This window comes from Vicia villosa, linkage group LG7 (genome assembly GCF_029867415.1).
Source record: "Vicia villosa cultivar HV-30 ecotype Madison, WI linkage group LG7, Vvil1.0, whole genome shotgun sequence".
Classification (NCBI taxonomy): Eukaryota; Viridiplantae; Streptophyta; class Magnoliopsida; order Fabales; family Fabaceae; genus Vicia; species Vicia villosa.
Window position 1 is genome coordinate 77,659,002 of NC_081186.1, and position 20,901 is coordinate 77,679,902.

Below are 20,901 nucleotides of genomic sequence, written 5' to 3' on the forward strand. Positions count from 1 at the left end.
TACAAAATGCTTCTTAAAAGCGATAATCACAAACTGTGATATTTCTCTTAACGTTTAAGCTTAATCTCACTAATATATTACAACAACAATGTAGTGAGCTTTGATGAAGATGAAGATTCTGAGCTTTGATTTGAACAGAGTTTCAGCAAGTTAATTTGAATTGTTTTGATGCAGAATCGTTAACATTGCTTCTCATCAGAACTTCATATTTATAGGCGTTGGAGAAGATGACCGTTGAGTGCATTTAATGCTTTGCGTGTTCCGTACAGCATCGCATTTAATGTTATACGCTTTTGTCAACTACCTCGAGCCTTGTTCACGCTGTGTCTACTGACGTAGCCTAGAATAGCTTTTAACGTTCCTTTTGTCAGTCAGCGTAGCTTGCCACTTGTACTTCCTTCTGATCTGATGTTTATGAATACAACGTTTGAATATCATCAGAGTCAAACAGCTTGGTGCATAGCATCTTCTGATCTTCTGACCTTGAAGTGCTTCTGAGCGTGATACCATCAGAACTTCAGTGCTTCTGTTCTCTTGTTCTTCTGATGCTTCCATAGACCCATGTTCTGATTCTGCTTCGACCATCTTCTGATGTCTTGCCAGACCATGTTCCGATGTTGCATGCTGAACCCTTTGAGACAAAGCTTCTGAGCGCTGAATTATGCGTACTCTTTATATATTTCCTGAAAAGGAAATTGCAATGGATTAGAGTACCATATAATCTTAAGCAAAATTCATATTATTGTTATCATCAAAACTAAGATAATTGATCAGAACAAATCTTGTTCTAACAATCTCCCCCTTTTTGATGATGACAAAAACATATATAAATGATATGAATTTGCGATCAGAAAGAACAGACGGCAAAAGACAAATTACACAGCTATAGCATAAGCATATGAATATGTCTCCCCCTGAGATTAACAATCTCCCCCTGAGATAAATAATCTCCCCCTGAAATAAATACTCGAAGAACTTTAATAAAAGACTTCCCTGATTATTTCGGTAGAGACGATCATATAAGTTTCTGTCTTTAGAGAATTCCTAGCTTCTGACTTCTGCTTCCATTGGACAGCTTCAGAACTAGAATTTCTTTAGATTCCTAGAACACTCACAACTTCTGATTCCTGCTTCCATCTAGGAGAGCTTCAGAACTTGAATTTCTTTGATCTTCTGAACATTCACAGCTTCTGACTTCTGCTTCCATCTAGGACAGCTTCAGAACTTGAATTTCTTTGATCTTCTGAACATTCACAGCTTCTGATTTCTGCTTCCATTTAGGACAGCTTCAGAACTTGAGTTTTCTGGATCTTTAGAACATTCGCAGCTTCTGATTTCTGCTTCCCTCGGATAGCTTCAGAGCTTTGAATTTCTACCAACATCACTTCATGCTAGATTTGTATCAGAACATTGTTGAATGTACCAGAGCATCATCTGAGCATCTCTACATCCTGAAATGTTACAGAACAAAAACTAAACGACAAAAGTCAGCATGAACGAGTCAGAACATAAAATGTATATTAGAACACATGATATGTATCAGAGCCATATAGGCTAAAATAATGTATCAGAGCAAATAGAATTTTGTCATAGCAAATAGACAAATATGGGTCAAATTCTATTATCAGTGCTTCTGATTCATTCTTCTTTCTTGCTTCTGATTTTTGAAGCTTGACAGCACTCAGCTTGCTTCAGTTTCCATGGTTTTGCTTCTTGTGTTTGCTTTGAAGATTCTCTTCACTTCTTTATGCCTGCAAAACACTTAAACCATATAGAACTTGCAGTTCTTGTTAGTAAAATGTGTGGGAGCTTTACCCAGCAACTGATAGATTTAATCAAATCATTTATCATTTATCTTTCTCCCCCTTTTTGTCATAACATCAAAAAGAATATTTCACAAAGATTCAGATGAATAAAACGACAAATAAAAACACTGGAATGTAAAAAAAAACAAAGAGACTTTTTCATTTATAATCAAAAAGAAATTACATGAAGATGTTTTAACAAGCAGATGCAACAAGGAAAGTAAAACTACTAAGACCAACTCCTAAGACCCTAGCTAAGACAAAGTCTGTGCCAGCATGCCATGAATGAGTGAAATGCCTCATTGACTGCTTCTTGGGCTTCCAGGCGAGGGGTCAGGGAGACTTGGTTCTGATGCAGATCTTCCACAATCCTTATCAGAGACAACATTCTCAGCGGGTGAAGATGAAGAGATTTCTTCGGAATGGGCTGAGGGAGAGGAAAGGTTAGATGAAGAGGAAGTTGAGTCCAAAAGGAAACAAGATGAGGAAGAAGATGGAGATGATGGAGGGCTTTCACCAGGAGGATGAAACACACGTCTAGAATAGTTTCCAGATAACATTGCTTCGAATGGATTCACCTTGAGAGGGTCATAGGTGATCTTTATCTTTTTGGGTTTGGAGGGAGATGTTTCAACAGCTTTCCTTTTGTTGTTTTGATCTTTTTCATGGTTTCCTGGGCTTGATGAGGAGTTCATAATGGATTTGCAGATAATGAACGGGTAGGGTTTGATATGAATGCAAAAGGATAGAGTGAATATGAGAGGGAAGGAAAAATGTTTGAAGAATATAAAGAAAAACTGAAAGAGAGTAAATGATGAAAAGCATTTAATGTTACGTGACGTGAGGAGAAATAATAAAGACAAATGAGGTGACTAGCACAGTTACCTATGGTCGGCGTCCCTTCAACTGCACGCGCGCTTATCCATGAATAGTAACGACAGGTTTACCATCCCGAGATAAAACGTTACAGCTGTTTTGCTTTAAAAGAGGTTCTGAATCAACTTAGACAATGAAACGTTAGTAATAACCGAATCATAATTTCTAAAAGATTTCAATCAGAACTTCTGATTAAAAAAAATAGTCCACTTTCACTTCAGAAGATACTCATACATGAGAACTTCTCATCTCCTCACTCTGGGCATAAATCCATACTGATGTTCTTCAGAATGAACTTAAACCTATCTTCAGCCAGGGGTTTTGTAAAGATATCAGCCCATTGATGGTCTGTATCAACAAAGTTTAAAGATATAACACCCTTCTGAACATAGTCCCTTATGAAATGATGTTTAATCTCAATATGTTTAGCTTTTGAATGAAGAATAGGATTCTTAGATAAACATATAGCAGAAGTATTATCACAGAATATAGGAATGTTACTCTCAAATATCTGATAATCTTCTAACTGACTCTTCATCCAGAGCATCTGTGTACTACAACCAGCAGCAGCGACATATTCTGCTTCTGTTGTTGATAGAGCAATAGTTGCTTGCTTCTTGCTATACCAAGAGATCAAATGACTTCCAAGAAATTGGCAACTTCCTGAAGTACTCTTTCTTTCAATTCTGTCTCCAGCATAATCAGCATCGCAGAATCCTACTAAGTTGTATTCTTTAGATTTTCTGTAAACTAAGCCAACATTAGTAGTACCTTTCAGATACCTTAGAATTCTCTTAACAGCAGTTAAATGAGATTCTCTAGGATCTGATTGGAATCTAGCACACAAACAAACACTGAACAGAATGCCAGGTCTAGAAGCAGTCAGATGTAGAAGAGATCCAATCATACCTCTGTATAACTTCTGATCTACCTTCTTACTTACCTCATCCTTACCTAGGATGCATGTTGGATGCATAGGAGTTTTGGCTTCTTTGCAGTCCAGAAGATTAAACTTCTTCAGAAGTTCCTTCACATACTTGGTTTGGTGAACATACGTTCCTTCTGATGTTTGATTTATTTGTATTCCAAGGAAATACTTGAGTTCTCCCATCATGCTCATTTCAAACTCAGCCTGCATAGACTCAGCAAACTCCTTTCCAAGTGTAGCATTAGATGTTCCAAAAATAATATCATCTACATATATTTGACAAATTAAAATATCCCTTTTAAAGTTTTTACAAAAGAGAGTAGTGTCCACTTTTCCTCTAGTGAAACCATTATCCAGAAGGAAAGAACTTAAGCGTTCATACCAAGCTCTGGGAGCCTGTTTCAATCCATACAATGATTTCTTTAGTTTAAAAACATGATTAGGAGACATAGAGTCTACAAAACCAGGAGGTTGATGGACATAAACTTCTTCATCTATATAACCATTTAAGAAGGCACTCTTAACATCCATCTGATAGAGAGTGATGTTATGTTGAGTGGCAAATGAAATTAATAGACGAATAGATTCTAACCTGGCCACTGGTGCAAAGGTTTCTGTATAGTCAATCCCTTCTTGCTGACTATAACCCTGAGCCACCAGTCTGGCTTTGTTCCTTACCACTTCACCTTTCTCACTGAGCTTGTTTCTGAAGACCCATTTTGTACCGATTATATTGAATCCATCTGGTCTAGGAACAAGATCCCAAACATCATTCCTTGTAAACTGATTCAATTCTTCTTGCATGGCAATTATCCAGTCTGGATCTTCTAGAGCATGATCAACAGAAGTTGGCTCGATCAAAGATACAAGACCTAATTGACAATCTGCATTGTTCTTAAGGAATGCTCTTGTTCTGATTGGATCATCCTTCTTTCCAAGAATGACATCTTCTGAATGACCAGAGATGAGTCTGGATGATCTTCTGACAGATGGTTCTTCAGATATGCTTAGATTCTCCAGAGAAGCTGATACTTGATCTTCAGATTCTTTGCTTCTGAGAAGCTCTGCTTCTGATGCGTTGCTTCTTGGCTCAACAACTTCTGATATATCAATGTCACAATCTGCAAAATTATCAAACTGCTTTGGTTTTTCAGAACCAAGCTTATCATCAAACCTGATATTGATTGATTCTTCTACAATCAATGTTTCAGTATTGTATACTCTGTAGCCTTTTGAGCGTTCAGAATATCCAAGAAGGAAACATTTTTGAGCTTTGGAATCAAACTTACCAAGATGATCTTTAGTGTTCAGAATAAAGCATACACATCCAAAAGGATGGAAATATGAAATGTTGGGCTTTCTATTCTTCCACAATTCATAAGGAGTCTTATTAAGAATAGGTCTGATAGAGATTCTATTCTGAATATAGCATGCAGTGTTTATTGCTTCTGCCCAGAAATGCTTAGCCATATTGGTTTCATTGATCATGGTTCTGGCCATTTCTTGTAGAGTCCTATTCTTTCGTTCTACAACTCCATTTTGCTGTGGAGTTCTAGGACAAGAGAAATCATGGGCAATACCATTTTCTTTGAAGAATTCTTCAAAGGATCTGTTCTCAAATTCACCACCATGATCACTTCTGACCTTTATGATTTTACACTCTTTTTCAGATTGAATCTGAATGCAGAAATCAAGGAACACTGAATGAGTCTCATCCTTGTGTTTCAAGAATTTTACCCATGTCCAGCGGCTATAATCATCTACGATGACTAATCCATATTTCTTCCCTCTGACAGATGCTGTTTTGACTGGGCCAAACAGATCAATGTGCAAGAGTTCTAATGGCCTTGAGGTAGAAACAACATTCTTGGACTTGAATGCAGGTTTGGAGAACTTGCCCTTCTGACATGCTTCACAAAGAGCATCTGATTTGAATTTCAGATTAGGGAGTCCTCTGACCAGATTCAGTTTGTTAATCTGAGAGATCTTTCTCAAACTAGCATGACCTAATCTTCTGTGCCAGACCCACTGCTCTTCAGAAACAGACATAAGACAAGTCACCTTCTGACTCATAAGATCTTGCAGATCTGTCTTATAAATGTTGTTCTTCCTCTTGCCTGTAAATAGGATTGAGCCATCCTTCTGATTTACAGCCTTGCAAGACTCTTGATTAAAGATTATATCATAACCATTGTCACTCAATTGACTGATAGATAAGAGGTTATGTGTTAATCCTTTTACAAGAAGTACATTAGAAATGGAAGGAGAGTTACCAGACTTTATAGTTCCAGAGCCAATTATCTTGCCCTTCTGATCTCCTCCAAACTTGACTTCTCCTCCAGACTTAAGCACCAGGTCTTGGAACATAGACCTTCTTCCTGTCATGTGTCGTGAGCATCCAGAGTCCAGGTACCATGACATGTTGTGCTTTTTCCTTTTTGCAGTCAAGGATATCTGCAATAGGAATAATCTTATCCTTAGGTACCCACATCTTTTTGGGTCCTTTCTTGTTAGATTTTCTCAAGTTCTGATTGAACTTGGGTTTAACATTGTAAGCAATAGGAGGAACAGCATGATAATTCTTAATGTGAGTTTCATGATATTTCCTAGGTTGTGTCACATGCTTTTTGGTGTGTGTTATATGAAAACTTTGAGCATGTGAAGTGTGCCTAATATCATGGGAGTGGCCACACTTGAACTGATCATACAATGGCTTGTATGTGAATTTCATTTCATCAACAGGTTCAAGTTTGTATGGGGTTTCACCCTCAAAACCAATGCCAACTCTTTTGTTTCCAGACACAGCATATATCATAGAAGCTAGCTGACTTCTGCCAATACTTCTAGATAAGAACTTCCTGAAACTTAAATCATATTCTTTCAGAATATGGTTTAGACTAGGAGTGGATTGTTCTGAATCAGAAGGAGATCCAACATTATTGGATAATTTTAAAAGTTTTTCTTTTAATTCAGAATTTTCCAACTCAAGCTTCTTTGTTTCAAATTCAAATAGCTTTTTCAGCTTTTTGTATTTGAGACTCATCTGAGACTTGAGTTCCAGAAGTTCAGTTAGACCGGAAACTAACTCATCTCTAGTAAGTTCAGAAAATACCTCTTCAGAATCTGATTCTGATGTAGATTCTGATCCGTCATCTTCTGTCGCCATCAGCGCACAGTTAGCCTGCTCATCTTCAGAGTCTGAATCATCTTCTGACTCATCCCAGGTTGCCATAAGACCTTTCTTCTTATGAAACTTCTTCTTGGGATTTTCCTTCTGAAGATTTGGACATTCATTCTTGAAGTGTCCAGGCTCATTGCATTCATAGCACATGACCTTCTTCTTGTCAAATCTTCTTTCATCAGAAGATTCTCCACGTTCAAATTTCCTTGAACTTCTGAAGCCTCTGAACTTCCTTTGCTTGGTCTTCCAGAGTTGATTTAGCCTTCTGGAGATCAAGGACAGTTCATCTTCTTCTTCAGATTCTGATTCTTCAGGATCTTCTTCTCTAGCCTGAAAAGCGTTAGTGCATTTCTTGATATTTGATTTTAATGCAATAGACTTACCTTTCTTTTGAGGCTCATTTGCGTCCAGCTCTATTTCATGACTCCTCAAGGCACTGATAAGCTCTTCCAGAGAAACTTCATTCAGATTCTTTGCAATCTTGAATGCAGTCACCATAGGACCCCATCTTCTGGGTAAGCTTCTGATGATCTTCTTTACGTGATCAGCCTTGGTGTATCCCTTGTCAAGAACTCTCAATCCAGCAGTAAGAGTTTGAAATCTTGAAAACATCTTTTCAATGTCTTCATCATCCTCCATCTTGAAGGCTTCATACTTCTGGATTAAAGCTAGAGCTTTAGTCTCCTTGACTTGAGCATTTCCTTCATGAGTCATTTTCAAGGACTCATATATGTCATAGGCCGTTTCCCTGTTAGATATCTTCTCATACTCAGCATGAGAGATAGCATTCAGCAAAACAGTTCTGCATTTATGATGATTCCTGAAAAGCTTTTTCTGATCATCATTCATTTCTTGCCTTGTCAGCTTTACGCCACTGGAATTTACTGGATGTTTGTAACCATCCATCAGAAGATCCCATAGATCACCATCTAGACCAAGAAAGTAACTTTCCAGTTTATCTTTCCAGTATTCAAAGTTTTCACCATCAAATACCGGCGGTCTAGTATAACCATTGTTACCATTGTATTGCTCAGCAGAGCCAGATGTAGATGTAGGTGGATCTGTTGGAATTTCACCAGCCATCTTTTACTGAAGCGTTTTTCTCTTCCTGAATCTTTTCTAAACACGGTTAAGTGCTTGCACCTTAGAACCGGCGCTCTGATGCCAATTGAAGGATAGAAAAACACTTAGAAAGGGGGGGTTTGAATAAGTGTAGCTTTAAAAACTTGACAGATAAAAATAAATTGCACAGTTATTTTTATCCTGGTTCGTTGTTAACTAAACTACTCCAGTCCACCCCCGCAGAGATGATTTACCTCAACTGAGGATTTAATCCACTAATCGCACGGATTACAATGGTTCTCCACTTAGTCAGCAACTAAGTCTTCCAGAGTCTTCTGATCACACACTGATCACTCCAGGAACAACTGCTTAGATACCCTCTAAGACTTTTCTAGAGTCTACTGATCCACACGATCACTCTAGTTACAACTGCTTAGTTCACTCCTAAGACTTTCCTAGAGTATTCTGATCCACACGATCACTCTAGTTCCTTACAACTTAATGTAATCAATTCTAAGAGTTTACAAAATGTTTCTTAAAAGCGATAATCACAAACTGTGATATTTCTTTTAACGTTTAAGCTTAATCTCACTAATATATTACAACAGCAATGTAGTGAGCTTTGATGAAGATGAAGATTCTGAGCTTTGATTTGAACAGAGTTTCAGCAAGTTAATTTGAATTGTTTTGATGCAGAATCGTTAACATTGCTTCTCATCAGAACTTCATATTTATAGGCGTTGGAGAAGATGACCGTTGAGTGCATTTAATGCTTTGCGTGTTCCGTACAGCATCGCATTTAATGTTATACGCTTTTGTCAACTACCTCGAGCCTTGTTCACGCTGTGTCTACTGACGTAGCCTAGAATAGCTTTTAACGTTCCTTTTGTCAGTCAGCGTAGCTTGCCACTTGTACTTCCTTCTGATCTGATGTTTGTGAATACAACGTTTGAATATCATCAGAGTCAAACAGCTTGGTGCATAGCATCTTCTGATCTTCTGACCTTGAAGTGCTTCTGAGCGTGATACCATCAGAACTTCAGTGCTTCTGTTCTCTTGTTCTTCTGATGCTTCCATAGACCCATGTTCTGATTCTGCTTTGACCATCTTCTGATGTCTTGCCAGACCATGTTCTGATGTTGCATGTTGAACCCTTTGAGACAAAGCTTCTGAGCGCTGAATTATGCGTACTCTTTATATATTTCCTGAAAAGGAAATTGCAATGGGTTAGAGTACCATATAATCTTAAGCAAAATTCATATTATTGTTATCATCAAAACTAAGATAATTGATCAGAACAAATCTTGTTCTAACAACCTTCAGGTATTGGGGTCAGGACACGAACATGTTTAAGATCTATATGAAGATGTCCTTTGAAAGTATCCAAGGTATGCTTAGTCGGAACCACTCGTTCAGCGTGTTTTTTGGTACAATCTCGAAGAATTTTGAGAGCATTCCCACACACGAACCAGTCTGGGAAAGGAGGACTTAGAGCCACACCAAAATCAGCACTTGGTAGTGGAGGGAATTTTGGAGGATTAAGTTTGAAAGCCACTTCATAACGTAGTTCTGGTCGAACATACGAGGGCAATTTCAACTTATCCAGTTTGGCGGAAAACTTTTCGCGCAAAATGACTGCAGCCTCACGAACGGTCCGACTAAGATCATAAGGCCTGTAGATAGTTTCAAAGAATTTTTGAAAAGCTTGGATTTCTTTAATATGAGTTGAAGTACCTTTTTGAAAATTCTCCTGCACATCAGTAAAAGCTGCAGTTAGTTCTTGAGCAAGGCTATCAGCATCAAAGATTTGGGAGCTATAATAACCCGTCCACCATTGATGAAAGTTTGGTGTAGAATAAAAAGCAGGTTCGAAAGGGACAGGAGAAAGATTGGCGGTGCCAACGTATTTGTTGATTTTTGTTTTACATTCTTCTTCAGTCAAGTACAAGGTATGGAAACACATATGGTTCCTTTTCTCATATAAACACTTGGGTTTTATTTGAACCAACCCAAACTGTCTCGAGACCAAATTTGGTTGATAGCACATGAGAATACATTGACCTTTTGATGGTCGAAGGCGATGGGAAAATAACCTTGGAGTCAGAAAGGCTTCCCAAATTTCCATAGACTCAGTGTGTTGATCCTGAGATGTTGATGGGAATTCTCGAGTAAACCATTCGGGACCTATTGTTCTGTGTACAAATGGGGCCATAGAAGGATCGAACTGGTTACGCCGGGCAAACATCATTGAATACGCCAGGAAGTGTTCACGAAGCTTTCCAATTTCTTCTTTTGGAGTTAGGTAAGCTAACCTGGTCCCTTCTATAGTTCGATTTTTGATTTTGCTATCCTCCTCATTGACGTTTCCTCGAAAGGGAAGATGAGTTTCGAATGTAGCATTAAGCCACAGTTGTAATAGCCAGAAAGGGCCAGCATAAAGTAAACTACCAGATTTGAAATTCTTGGTAAGGGTTGCAGCTTCGCTGAGGTTTTCATAAAGAGACCCTAAAAGCAGTTGGCTGAGGTTGAGCTTTTTTCCAGCATGCAACTGATTAGCCATGCAAAGGTACCTCTTTGCAACTTGAATAGATCTTGAGCAGAAGGCACATCGTGAAAGCCATAGCGCTAGGAAAGCAATATGCTCTTCATCGGATACTGCCGTTTCGGTGGTAATATGATGCTTCTGGATGAATGCAGTATAAGTGACTTGTGAGTCATTAAAACCAATAGTATCATTATCCATTTCGTTGGGATCGAAGGTTTCGCCAGTTGGTCGAAGTCCTGTAATCGCAGCCACATCGAAAAGAGTAGGGGTAACCATTCCACAGGGGAGATGGAAAGTGTTGTGAGAAGCATCCCAAAAGTGAACCGCTGCTAATAACATGGGTTGGTTGTATTCTAAACCTGTCTTTGACAGTTGAATCAAATCGTATATTCCTAACGATTTCCAGAAGGATTCTTTCTGTTTCTCTACTTTTTCTAACCAGGCATAGTACAAATCAGGATCCTTGGCTAAAGGAATTGACCTAAACACTTTTACAGAGTTGGTCATATAGTTTAACCTAATTTTCGCTAAAGCTAAAGGAGTTACAGTTGGAGTTTCTTCCATGTTAGCAGATTTTCCTGAGGGAGAACAGCCATCTTCATCTATCCTAATTTTGCTAACTAATGGTCTAGTCTTGTAATAAGCAGGGAAGAATTTATTCAGAGATGGGATATTTTCACCTGGTAATGGACCCATAAAAGCGAGAGATTTTCCAGAAAGTTCAAAGGGAATGATTACCTGGGAAGCGTAAATAGCGCGTATTTCTTCGGTGTTAGGGTTTTGAACGTGCTCTTGTTCCCTAGACCGTGTTGTTGATTGGAGCTTCAGAGCAGGTTGAAGAACATTTGAAGATGAAGCCATAGAGAAATTTCTGATTAAGAGAGCGAGATTTTGAAGAAATTAAAGATGTTTGGTTTTTTGTTGAAGAAGATGAAGAAATAGGAATGAAAGGTTGTGTAGAAATACAAGACCAAGTATTTAAAGGTTTAACGGAAACCCTTTTTAAATCTTTTGGGTAAAATCCAAAGAACACGTGGCGGCTGGTGATTTAATCCAACGGCGGTCGAATAAGTTAGCTTCACTCCTAGTATGTAGGAGTAATGATCAAGAAGTAAGGTTAAAACGTGGGAATGTAAGTTATGAGAAGACATCTTTGAAAATGACAAGACGTTTCGGAAACAGGGTCATCAATGATTATGACGTTAGTCAGCAGTCTTGGAACTCTCAAAGATCAATAAAGAACGAAATCTTATAATGACAAGAAACGCCTATTTCTGTTGACTCTCGAAACAGGCATTTATTGGGGGCAATTTGTTAGCTGAAGATTTCGTTTTGTAGTATTTGTCCTTCGAAGAAGTAGAAAATCGAAGGAAAGATGGTTACTGATAGCCATCCCTTAAAAATAAAAGAATGGCTACTGATGGTCATGCTTCGAGAATAAAGATTTCTAAGTTCGCTGTGAAGATAATGAATACTGAAAGCTAGTGAAAAGTATGTGTCTTCGGGGACTTAGACAAAATTTATAAATATATTTAAGTATTACTACTTAGCGTGTTTTCGTAGTGTTTTAATACACTGCCACGCGTCGAAGACGGACTCAGGCGGGAAGATTTGAAATTCGAAGACGGTTTCGTAACTGTCCAAGTAACAGATGGCGTCGCTAGAAGTTCTTATGAGAAACGTGGCAGCAGATTAGTGTAGGACCGTTAAGGTCGAAACTAGTATAAATAGGAGTCTTAATGTTAGGATTCTGTGTGTTCATTTTGTACAAATCACTCACATATTTACTCAAGTATCAAGCGTTAAGAGAAAGAGTTCGCTGAGAAAATGTACGTATGACACCACCACTTTAATGCATGTGTATTATCTTTTGTTTTTAAATATCTTCCAGAATTACTGCATTTCGTTTACTTCTTGCCATTTACATTTCTGTATCTTTACTTTAATGTCATTTACTTTCGAATTACTTTCATGTTATTTACTTTCAAAGTCTTTAACGTTTCTGCAGTTTAAGATTCTTTACGTTTTAATAGTCCTTTTAATTTCATATGTTATGTTACTTATCTTTTCGTTGAAGTCACATTTATATATAACAAAGTGATTATCAAGACTATTTGTTCTTTAATCGAACAACGCTTATTGAAAAAGACAAATCATGAATATGGTTCGAATGAACATTGATAACAATCTTCTTGACTATGTGTCCTAGGATCAATCTAGTCGATCATGCGAGTAACCAAATCATATTTATTATAGTTTGGAAGACTAGCGGTTGTTTACCGGAAATCACCGTAAACACATATATGTTTTCTTTCTCTTCATCAACGCATAATTCAACAATCTCTGCCTTAACTTGAAACCATTTTGATGTCAATTTAACCATAAACAACTTTGTTGCTCTCTACCATGTTGAAACTCACTACAACACAGAAGGCCTACGAAAGCGCTTATTTTGGGCTTTAAAAGCGCTGTGAAAGCCAGCGCTGGCGTAGGTAACAAAAGCGCTTTTGAAAGCGCTCTGGTAGACCCCCCCTATAAGAGCGCTTTTTCCAGAAAAGCGCTCTTGTAGACCCCCCCTATAAGAGTGCTTTTCCCAGAAAAAGCGCTCTCGTAGCCTCCTCTATAGCAGCGCTTTTTCCAGAAGCGCTTTCGTAGGTTGCGCTTTTTTTAATATTTTGACATATCTCAAATTCTCACTAATATTTTGAGAAATACATTTATTATATCAAACAAATAAAATTTTAAAAAAAATACATTTAATATGAAACATTTTATGAATTAGTATTGCATATATTTATTATCAAAATGGAAATAAAACATCACTAATTTTATAAGTGCTCTAGAAGCTAAGTTTACAATCAAATTCTCAAAACACAAAATACAATACAAATATATATATATATATATATATATATATATATATATATATATATATATATATATATATATATATATATATATATATATATATATATATATATATATATATATATATATATATATATATATATATATATATATATATATATATATTTGCTCCCTAAGAAATTTCCCCAAAATCCAACTTGAGACATTTCCTTCCTTTCTCTACTTAGCCTCACAGCAAATACCACACATATAAAAATGTGATGATATAATTGAAAACTCAATATTTCTTATGTGGTGTAAAGTTGTTCACTTATGAGCTCCGATCAAGTGAGTGTTGTAAAACTGTCCACTTTTGAGTTTCAATCAATTGATGACCTGGACCAAAATAAACTTTCGAGGTTAGAAAATTAACAGCTAGCATAAAACAGCTTTGAAACAGGATTGATTATTTTGTGTACTTACTAATGGTTTTGATTCTCTGAAATTGTGAAACCTCCACAACGAAGCTTGTACTCAGCTGCACAACTCAGGTGAGCATGTGTGGTTAGAAATCACATGATCAAGGCAAAATAAATTTAACTATGTAAAAAATAGTCCTTACTTATGATTAGGATTTCACTCTTTCGATAAAAAATAGTCCTTACTTATGATTAGGATCTCACAAATTGAAAGATAAATGGGATATTGAAAGCATCTTTCAGAACCAAAACATCCACACTACTCAATTATAACCAAGTAAACTAAATGAATAAGCATGAACACATCTTATAGTATTTTAAATTTTAGGAAAATGAATAAAAATTCATATTTCAATAACATTGATTTTGGTCCGGGGATTAAAAAAAGATTAGAAAGTGAATAATATGAATAAAGAACAGGAAAAGGATTAGTTTAGGTTTACTATCCATGATAGTTCAATCAACTACTAAACTCAACAGTGATCGATTGCCGAAAAAAGTGTCAATCCTTCTGCATCCTAGCATGGAAGATACAAATTAACCAAGTTTCACATTAGATTTTTCATTAGCATTAAGTTATAACTAAATTACAATAAAATTTATACAAAAAGATAGTTTGATATAAAGCCATACAATCTTTTCCAAACCACACTTATCTTCTTACTATATAAATCACAAAACTCACCACAATAACAGGTTTGTTGTTTTTAGTTTCCTTCTTGAACCTCTCCTTGAATTCACATATAAAATATCATCAAAACAGGCAACTGCAATCAGAAACAAATCAAACCATTACTTTCATTTTAACAATTTCCTCTTAGAGCTTCTTCCTATCAGTATGTGTAAGTGGTGCTTTCTAAAAGATATTAAATAATTTGAAAATATAATGAAGGTGAACACTTTGTAACATATAAAAAACTCTTTCTACAATATACATCTACTAAGTGTGCTTGCACAGAAACAAGGCTTCCCAATCGCAAAATATATTTATCTAGACGTCAATTTTCAATAGAATAATTTAATAAAAACATTAGTTCTTAAGAAAGTATGTATCCAAACTTTTCATTACCATAAAATATTAACTATCTTTTCTCTATTTCATAAGCAACTATATCCAGGATATATGTTCAAGACATACTTGTCAGAGACATAGCAAGTTCTACAGATCCTGAAAACGCTTAGCATCGAAACTTACAGGAAAACTAAAGGGCCTCTTTGACTTGCTTCGATCCTTAAAAACTATCTTCAACAGCTTTATACCAATTTTATCACCATGGGGCTTAAACCTAATGAAAAATTAAAGCCAACAAAATTGAACGCATTATCACAAAAATATATTTAAAAACTTTAAAAAAGAAAAGGTAAAATAAGTTATGAATCACAATCCACATTCAAAAGGTAAAATAACTCGGTATTCACAACATATAAGTCCAATTGTAGCAGCTCTAACATCCACGTTTAAAGAATCAAATTAAAACACTAGGCAACATCAAATTATAGGAGTAGATAGCAACCATATAATCCAAAATAACAACTTGCAACATCAGATTTGAAGAAACAGAAACCCTAAATCCCAAAATTTCAAATCAGAAAACCCAAAACCTCAAATTATATCTAAGAGCAAAATAAATACAAATCTCTATTATAAAGATTGGAAAATGAAAGGTTATCTTCAATAATAAACACAAGAAATCATTGTGAAAAAAGATTTATACCTGGGATTGAACAGAGGAAATTGAATGGCTCATAGAACAAGGAGATCGTATCAACGGACAAAAACGAAGCAACCACAAATGTTCAACACCACAACAACAATTTCAACTCGCGAACAGTTTCATTACCGGCGTTCAGCTTTCAAACCCAGCAACATCATCTCCACGAAATTGGAGAAAGCTTCGAATCAGAGAGAAGAAGAGGACGAACGGAGATTCACGTCAGAGAAAGAGAACGGAATTGAAAAAGGGTTTGAGTCACCGGTGATTGATCGGAGAAGAAGAGGAAGACAATCAGAGGAAGAGAGAAGCCACCACAGCTTTGTTGAAGATGAAGGGTGTTGTTCTTATGTTGAGGAGGAAAAGAAAAGAACGTGTTTTAACCAACACAAACCCTAGTCCCTTTTCCTATTTATTCTTCTTTCTATTATTATTTTTTTATTCTGTTAGTTAATTAATTTTGTTTTAAAAATTTTAATTTTAAATTAGCTACGAGAGCGCTTTTCAAAAGCGCCTTTGTAACCAGCCTATACCAACGCTTTTATAAAAGCGCTTTCATAAGGTAGCCTATAGCAGCGCTTTTCAAAAGCGTTTTCGTAGGATCACCTATACCAGCGCTTTTTTCCCTTGTTTTTTAGTTTTGTTTTTAGCGAAATCTATAGCAGCGCTTTTTCCTAAAAGCGCTTTCGTAGCTGTGCTGCTAAAAGCCAAATTTGGCGTAGTGTCTCTAATCAATAACTTTGATCAAATTCAAGTCACCCTTAAATCTTGATCTCGCCACTTGCATCCACTTATTTTCAAATACTCTTTTTTGCTTAGGTAAGTTAACAAGTCTGCAAGTATGATTCTTCAACCATCGTTAACTCCAATTGCTTTCGAATGTCTCCCTAAAGGTCATTCTTTCTGAATTAGAGAAAATGAAATAGAAAGAGTAAAAGAGATGAGAGATTAGAGATTAAGAGGAGCATTAAAATTGTAATTGGAAGAGAGAATAATATGTACTTGGAAAAGTAAAAGATATAATAGACTAGAGAAGAAGAGGTGATATGTACTTGGAAAAGAAGATGAGAAGAAGACGCGATATCGCTAGGCGAGATTTGAGAAGACTTAAACTGAAACCTTAAGTGTGAGGAAGGGGAAAACATTTGTGATTGTTAGACTAAGGCAATAGGTTTGAGTTTGAGTTAAATGTGGGTTAAATGAATGTTGGTTGTAACATAACGAGTTTTGGTTAGGTTTTTTAAATTACAAACCGCAAATCGGACTATGCGGTTTTGTTAAAAAATGGTTCAAACACATCCGAAACAAATACGATTTTTTACGGTTTCGATTTAGTTTTACAATTTTGTATTGAGCCGGTTTGATTTTGAACCTCCCTAATTTAAATCTTAATTGATTTAGTTATTAATGTTGTTTTTAAAATGTGAATGGAAAATGACCTAACAGAATGTCTCTCTATTTATCTAATGCATGATGCTATTTCTGTAAAAAAAAAAAAAAAGTTTATAGCTCCGATTTTAAATGAATGTCTTCATGGAGGCACAATCTAAAACATGAAAGCATGCCCATCAAGGAGAAAGTAAGCACCACCTAAAAAATTAGATGAACACGACCGAATTCTATACACAACGATGTTTCGGAGAATATGATTAGTTTTGTCTATGATTATTGTACGTCTTCATTTATTCGGACACACAATCAATCAACAAAGCATATGTTCATGCTTCACGGCCTTGTTTTCCTTGGCCTGCAACAGAAACACAACAAATTATCCAAATTATCCTAAACTTTGATGAACGTACACATTTGATCAGAAAACCAATATCGTGGCAAAAAATTAATAACCAGAAAAATAATAATTCAAAACTACTGAGAAGATAATAGATTAAATTGGTTCCACACACCTGTAGTAAGTAGTTGCTACTTGCTGCTTCTCAGTTTCCACCTAAACTTAGTTTCTTAAATGGCAACTCCGGTTCTTCAAGTAGTTTTTGCTCAAACAAGACATAATCAATAGCCCGAGCCAATTTCTTGTCGTCTTCAACATTATGGAAGCAACCTCTTCTATTAGCATCAAGAACTACATTTCTCCAAACCGAATCACTGTTGATTAAAGTAGTTGCATTCCCGAATATCCAAAGGCAATATCTGAACAAAATATGAACTCACTTTTCAGTAAACATTGTAACAGCATATAACAAGATTCAAAATAATAGTATACAACATACCTAGCCCTAGTTATAGCCACATTCGCTCTTTGCCTGTTCGAAAGAAAACCGACATTACCACTTCCATTAGACCTCACAGTAGATATTATTATAATATCTTCTTCACCACCTTGGAAACCATCCACAGAACGAACATTAACAGAGAAGCCAGAACTAGAAGCCCAAGTGTACTGCTTAACTCTCTGCTGGATTTCGTGAACTTGAGCATTATACGGAGATATTATTCCTATGCTAACTTTCTTATTTGTCCTCATGAACACTGACAGAACAAACACAAAAATGTATGATTCATACTGAGGCTGAAGATTTCTTATTCAATTCAGTACAGATTAAAAGTTTAAAAGAAAAGTGATATTGACCTTTATTAAGGCTTTTAATTATCTCAGAAATAACAGCAACCTCAACCATGTTCTTTAGACTTTGTCCTTGTCCAAGTTTTTCTTTACCCTTAGCTATGTTAATAAAAGAATAAGAAGAAAACATTTCTCCTTGAAGGAAAAGCTTGTTATAGCTTTCTTCCCTGACAACAGGAGCATCAAAAAGCTTTTCATCATAGAACTCTTTGCATGGGAACAAGCTGATGGAAGGATGCATTCTGTATTGAACATTAAGCATATGCCTCTTGTATCCTAAAATTACCAATCTCTCGAACATACTTCGTCCAAATTCACACTTATCTGCAATCTGCAAGTGTATAATCGTTTTGAACATATTAGACAGAATCTTGAGTTAATCAAAACAATCAACAATTAAATGCATGACCATTGTACCTTGCTCTTTACCAATGCAGGAAGTTGTCTCTCATCTCCAATCAAGATGCAATGGCGGAGACCTGGCAGCTGTAAAGGAATTGTTGATTCGCATTCTTTTAGCTGTGCGGCTTCATCGATTACCAAGAATTGCACTGGGTAGTGCATTTTAACAGAACTTGATGCAGTGCACAAAATAATGCAAGCATTCGACAAGCAAAAATTTACTACATCAGCTCTCATGTTACCTCCCTTGTCAAATTTAGGAATAGAAACTGTGTGAGAAAGTGATCTTAGTATGCTAAGACACTCATCTCTTCTGACATATAATGATTGAAAGTAAGCAAGAATGCTTCCATCTTTATTACTCTTGAATTTTACTTGCCACATGGAAATTCTAAGAGACCTTAGCAAATCAAGAGCTTGAAGCATTTTTTTCACCGTTTCAAGTGAAATACAAGATTTTGGCATGTGTGTGTATAATGTTTGCATCAAGAACTTGAGCTTATTTGTTTGTTCACCAAATCTCCACCTAAATGCAGATACTGCCTTACATTTATTTTTCTTTGCCAATTCCTCCATGAAATTGAGCAACCCTATCATGGATCGCAAGTTAGTCTTCCATCCAGTGTTTGGATCAAAGCACTGCATGAGATTCTCGACCCGGTTATCAAGAAAGATATCTTCAAGTCCTGGATGAGAACTTAATTTCATCCTCTTACTATTGCCAAATAGCAGAATGTCACCCAAGCCATATCTATCATGCTCGAGTGAATCCTTAACTAACCCATGCAAACGAATTGCGACTTGCAACACTGCAGTATTAGTTGGAGCACACGTCAGTGTTCTTGCTTTTAACTTGAGTAGAGAAAATAGCAAGCATGCAACTGTCTTTGTCTTTCCTGTCCCTGGAGGCCCCCAAATAAGTTTAATATCAGCGTGATTGCAATTCATCATACCAACACTGCTCAAAACAGCATCTTCTTGGCATTCATTCAGTTTTTGAGAACGAATTATCATGTCTTCTTTGAGGAATGAAGCTTGACTTTTTTCTTCCGAAAGGCAATTTTGACAGTTTTCTCCATTCTGAAATATAAAACAAGCATTAGACAGGTTGCATATTTAACTGCAAAACTATCTTACTAATGCACGAAAGCGAAACATCATCGATTATGTATGTTAGCGTTCCACAGTATGATATATATGAAATGAAGGAGAAATTCATTTAGACCAAAAGGTTATTCTTACAATTAACTGATATCCCAACACTGTTTTAATTAAGTTGAGATGTTCACCCTCTGGGCGTGAGTTCAGTGCATCCGAAATGCGAATATTTGTTGTCATGTTAATAAGGTAAACTGCATATAGTTTCTGCTGATTGTTATTCCAAAATCCATTTTCAACATCCATCTTCATGCATTTGGATGACAGAACTGTGATTGTATTTGAAAATTGATTTTTCCCCCAACTAACATAGCCAATATGGTAAGGACTTTTGAGTGTGTTCAAGTCATCTAAGCTCTTGGGTCTAATGTTCGTGAAAGCAATGAGATCGCCGCTTCCAGGTTCATAATTCTCACCATCTTCCCCGCTATGGATTGTACTCTTTAATTGTATTATATGATCGAACTGTTTGAATTGCTTTGGAGCTTTGCGAAGTTTCAATTGCTTGCTGCTCACAACTTTCTTGATTTCACAGAAAGGAGCTCTTGACACAGCAGTCAAGCTTGAAGATAAATCGGCGCGTGTTTCCTCAAACAATAGAGGAATGAAAGAGTTCTTGTAATCTGTTGGTGACTTAAACGTCTCTGGAATCTTGTGAACCTGACAGAACATAGGTTTATCCAATGTTAAAACGTAGTAGAAGTTAGAACACGCAATAGTAGCATCATTAAGAATAGAATTCCTAAAACCTTGTCTTTGTAAAGATTCTCGTTAAGAACATCCTCGAGGGGCCATGAGAGCACAACATCTAAAAGCCTGATAGGTTTAAGATCCTCTCCACTTGGATTACTAGTCGTCTTCATCCTTTGCTCTTTTTTTCAACTCTAAAACATCATTAAGAGAGAAAAATATGAGTATAATACATGCAACTAAATGAAAACACAAAGATATATAAAATGGTACAACCTTACGTAAGGAAACAGTTAAAACTGTACTATGTTTTATCCAACCATTCAAGTAAACATGATCAAACTGAAAGATAATAAAGACGAAAACAAAAGTTGGTGACCGTATAGCTTCGAGCATGGTTAAGAAATTTTGGTGATTTGTTTAACCCAAACATAATTTTAGTTATGTGCGACGGGTAGAGAAATTTACTACTAGTACATTTATGTTTAATTATAGAAATACTACTTGTTTTAATTATGGCGCATGATGCTGGTTTCATAGGAAATGATAAGGTTTATGAGGCCTTGTCTTCTCGACTTCAACAAATTCTTTTCATTTTCATGCACAAATGCATGTATGCCACATAAGGATAGGTG

General features: G+C 36.2%; 1 protein-coding gene and 1 long non-coding RNA gene across 2 annotated transcripts; both read right to left on the bottom strand.

The window, feature by feature from the left end:
- Positions 1-13,438: 13,438 nt before the first annotated feature.
- LOC131617533 (uncharacterized) lies at positions 13,439-15,828 on the bottom strand. The gene is made up of 5 exons (XR_009288604.1): positions 15,439-15,828; positions 14,919-15,009; positions 14,409-14,490; positions 13,728-13,782; positions 13,439-13,640 (listed from the first exon to the last, which is right to left on the bottom strand). It is a non-coding gene; the product is annotated as an uncharacterized LOC131617533 (long non-coding RNA).
- A 1,541-nt stretch (positions 15,829-17,369) lies between these two features.
- LOC131617534 (uncharacterized ATP-dependent helicase C29A10.10c-like) lies at positions 17,370-20,439 on the bottom strand. The gene is made up of 7 exons (XM_058888810.1): positions 20,326-20,439; positions 19,661-20,236; positions 18,798-19,498; positions 18,434-18,764; positions 18,023-18,347; positions 17,664-17,922; positions 17,370-17,583 (listed from the first exon to the last, which is right to left on the bottom strand). The coding sequence occupies exons 1-7, from the start codon at positions 20,437-20,439 to the stop codon at positions 17,370-17,372; spliced, it is 2,520 nt and encodes an 839-aa protein (XP_058744793.1).
- Between the last annotated feature and the right edge of the window lie 462 nt (positions 20,440-20,901).

Bases quoted from the DNA above. Each gene is read 5' to 3' on its own strand.
- LOC131617534 (XM_058888810.1), bottom strand. From the start codon at position 20,439: ATGAAGACGACTAGTAATCCAAGTGGAGAGGATCTTAAACCTATCAGG. The intron at 19,499-19,660 runs GTAAGAATAACC...TTTATATTTCAG, and splicing joins TGTTGGGATATCAGTTAATT to AATGGAGAAAACTGTCAAAA. The intron at 18,348-18,433 runs GTACAATGGTCA...ATACACTTGCAG, and splicing joins CTGCATTGGTAAAGAGCAAG to ATTGCAGATAAGTGTGAATT.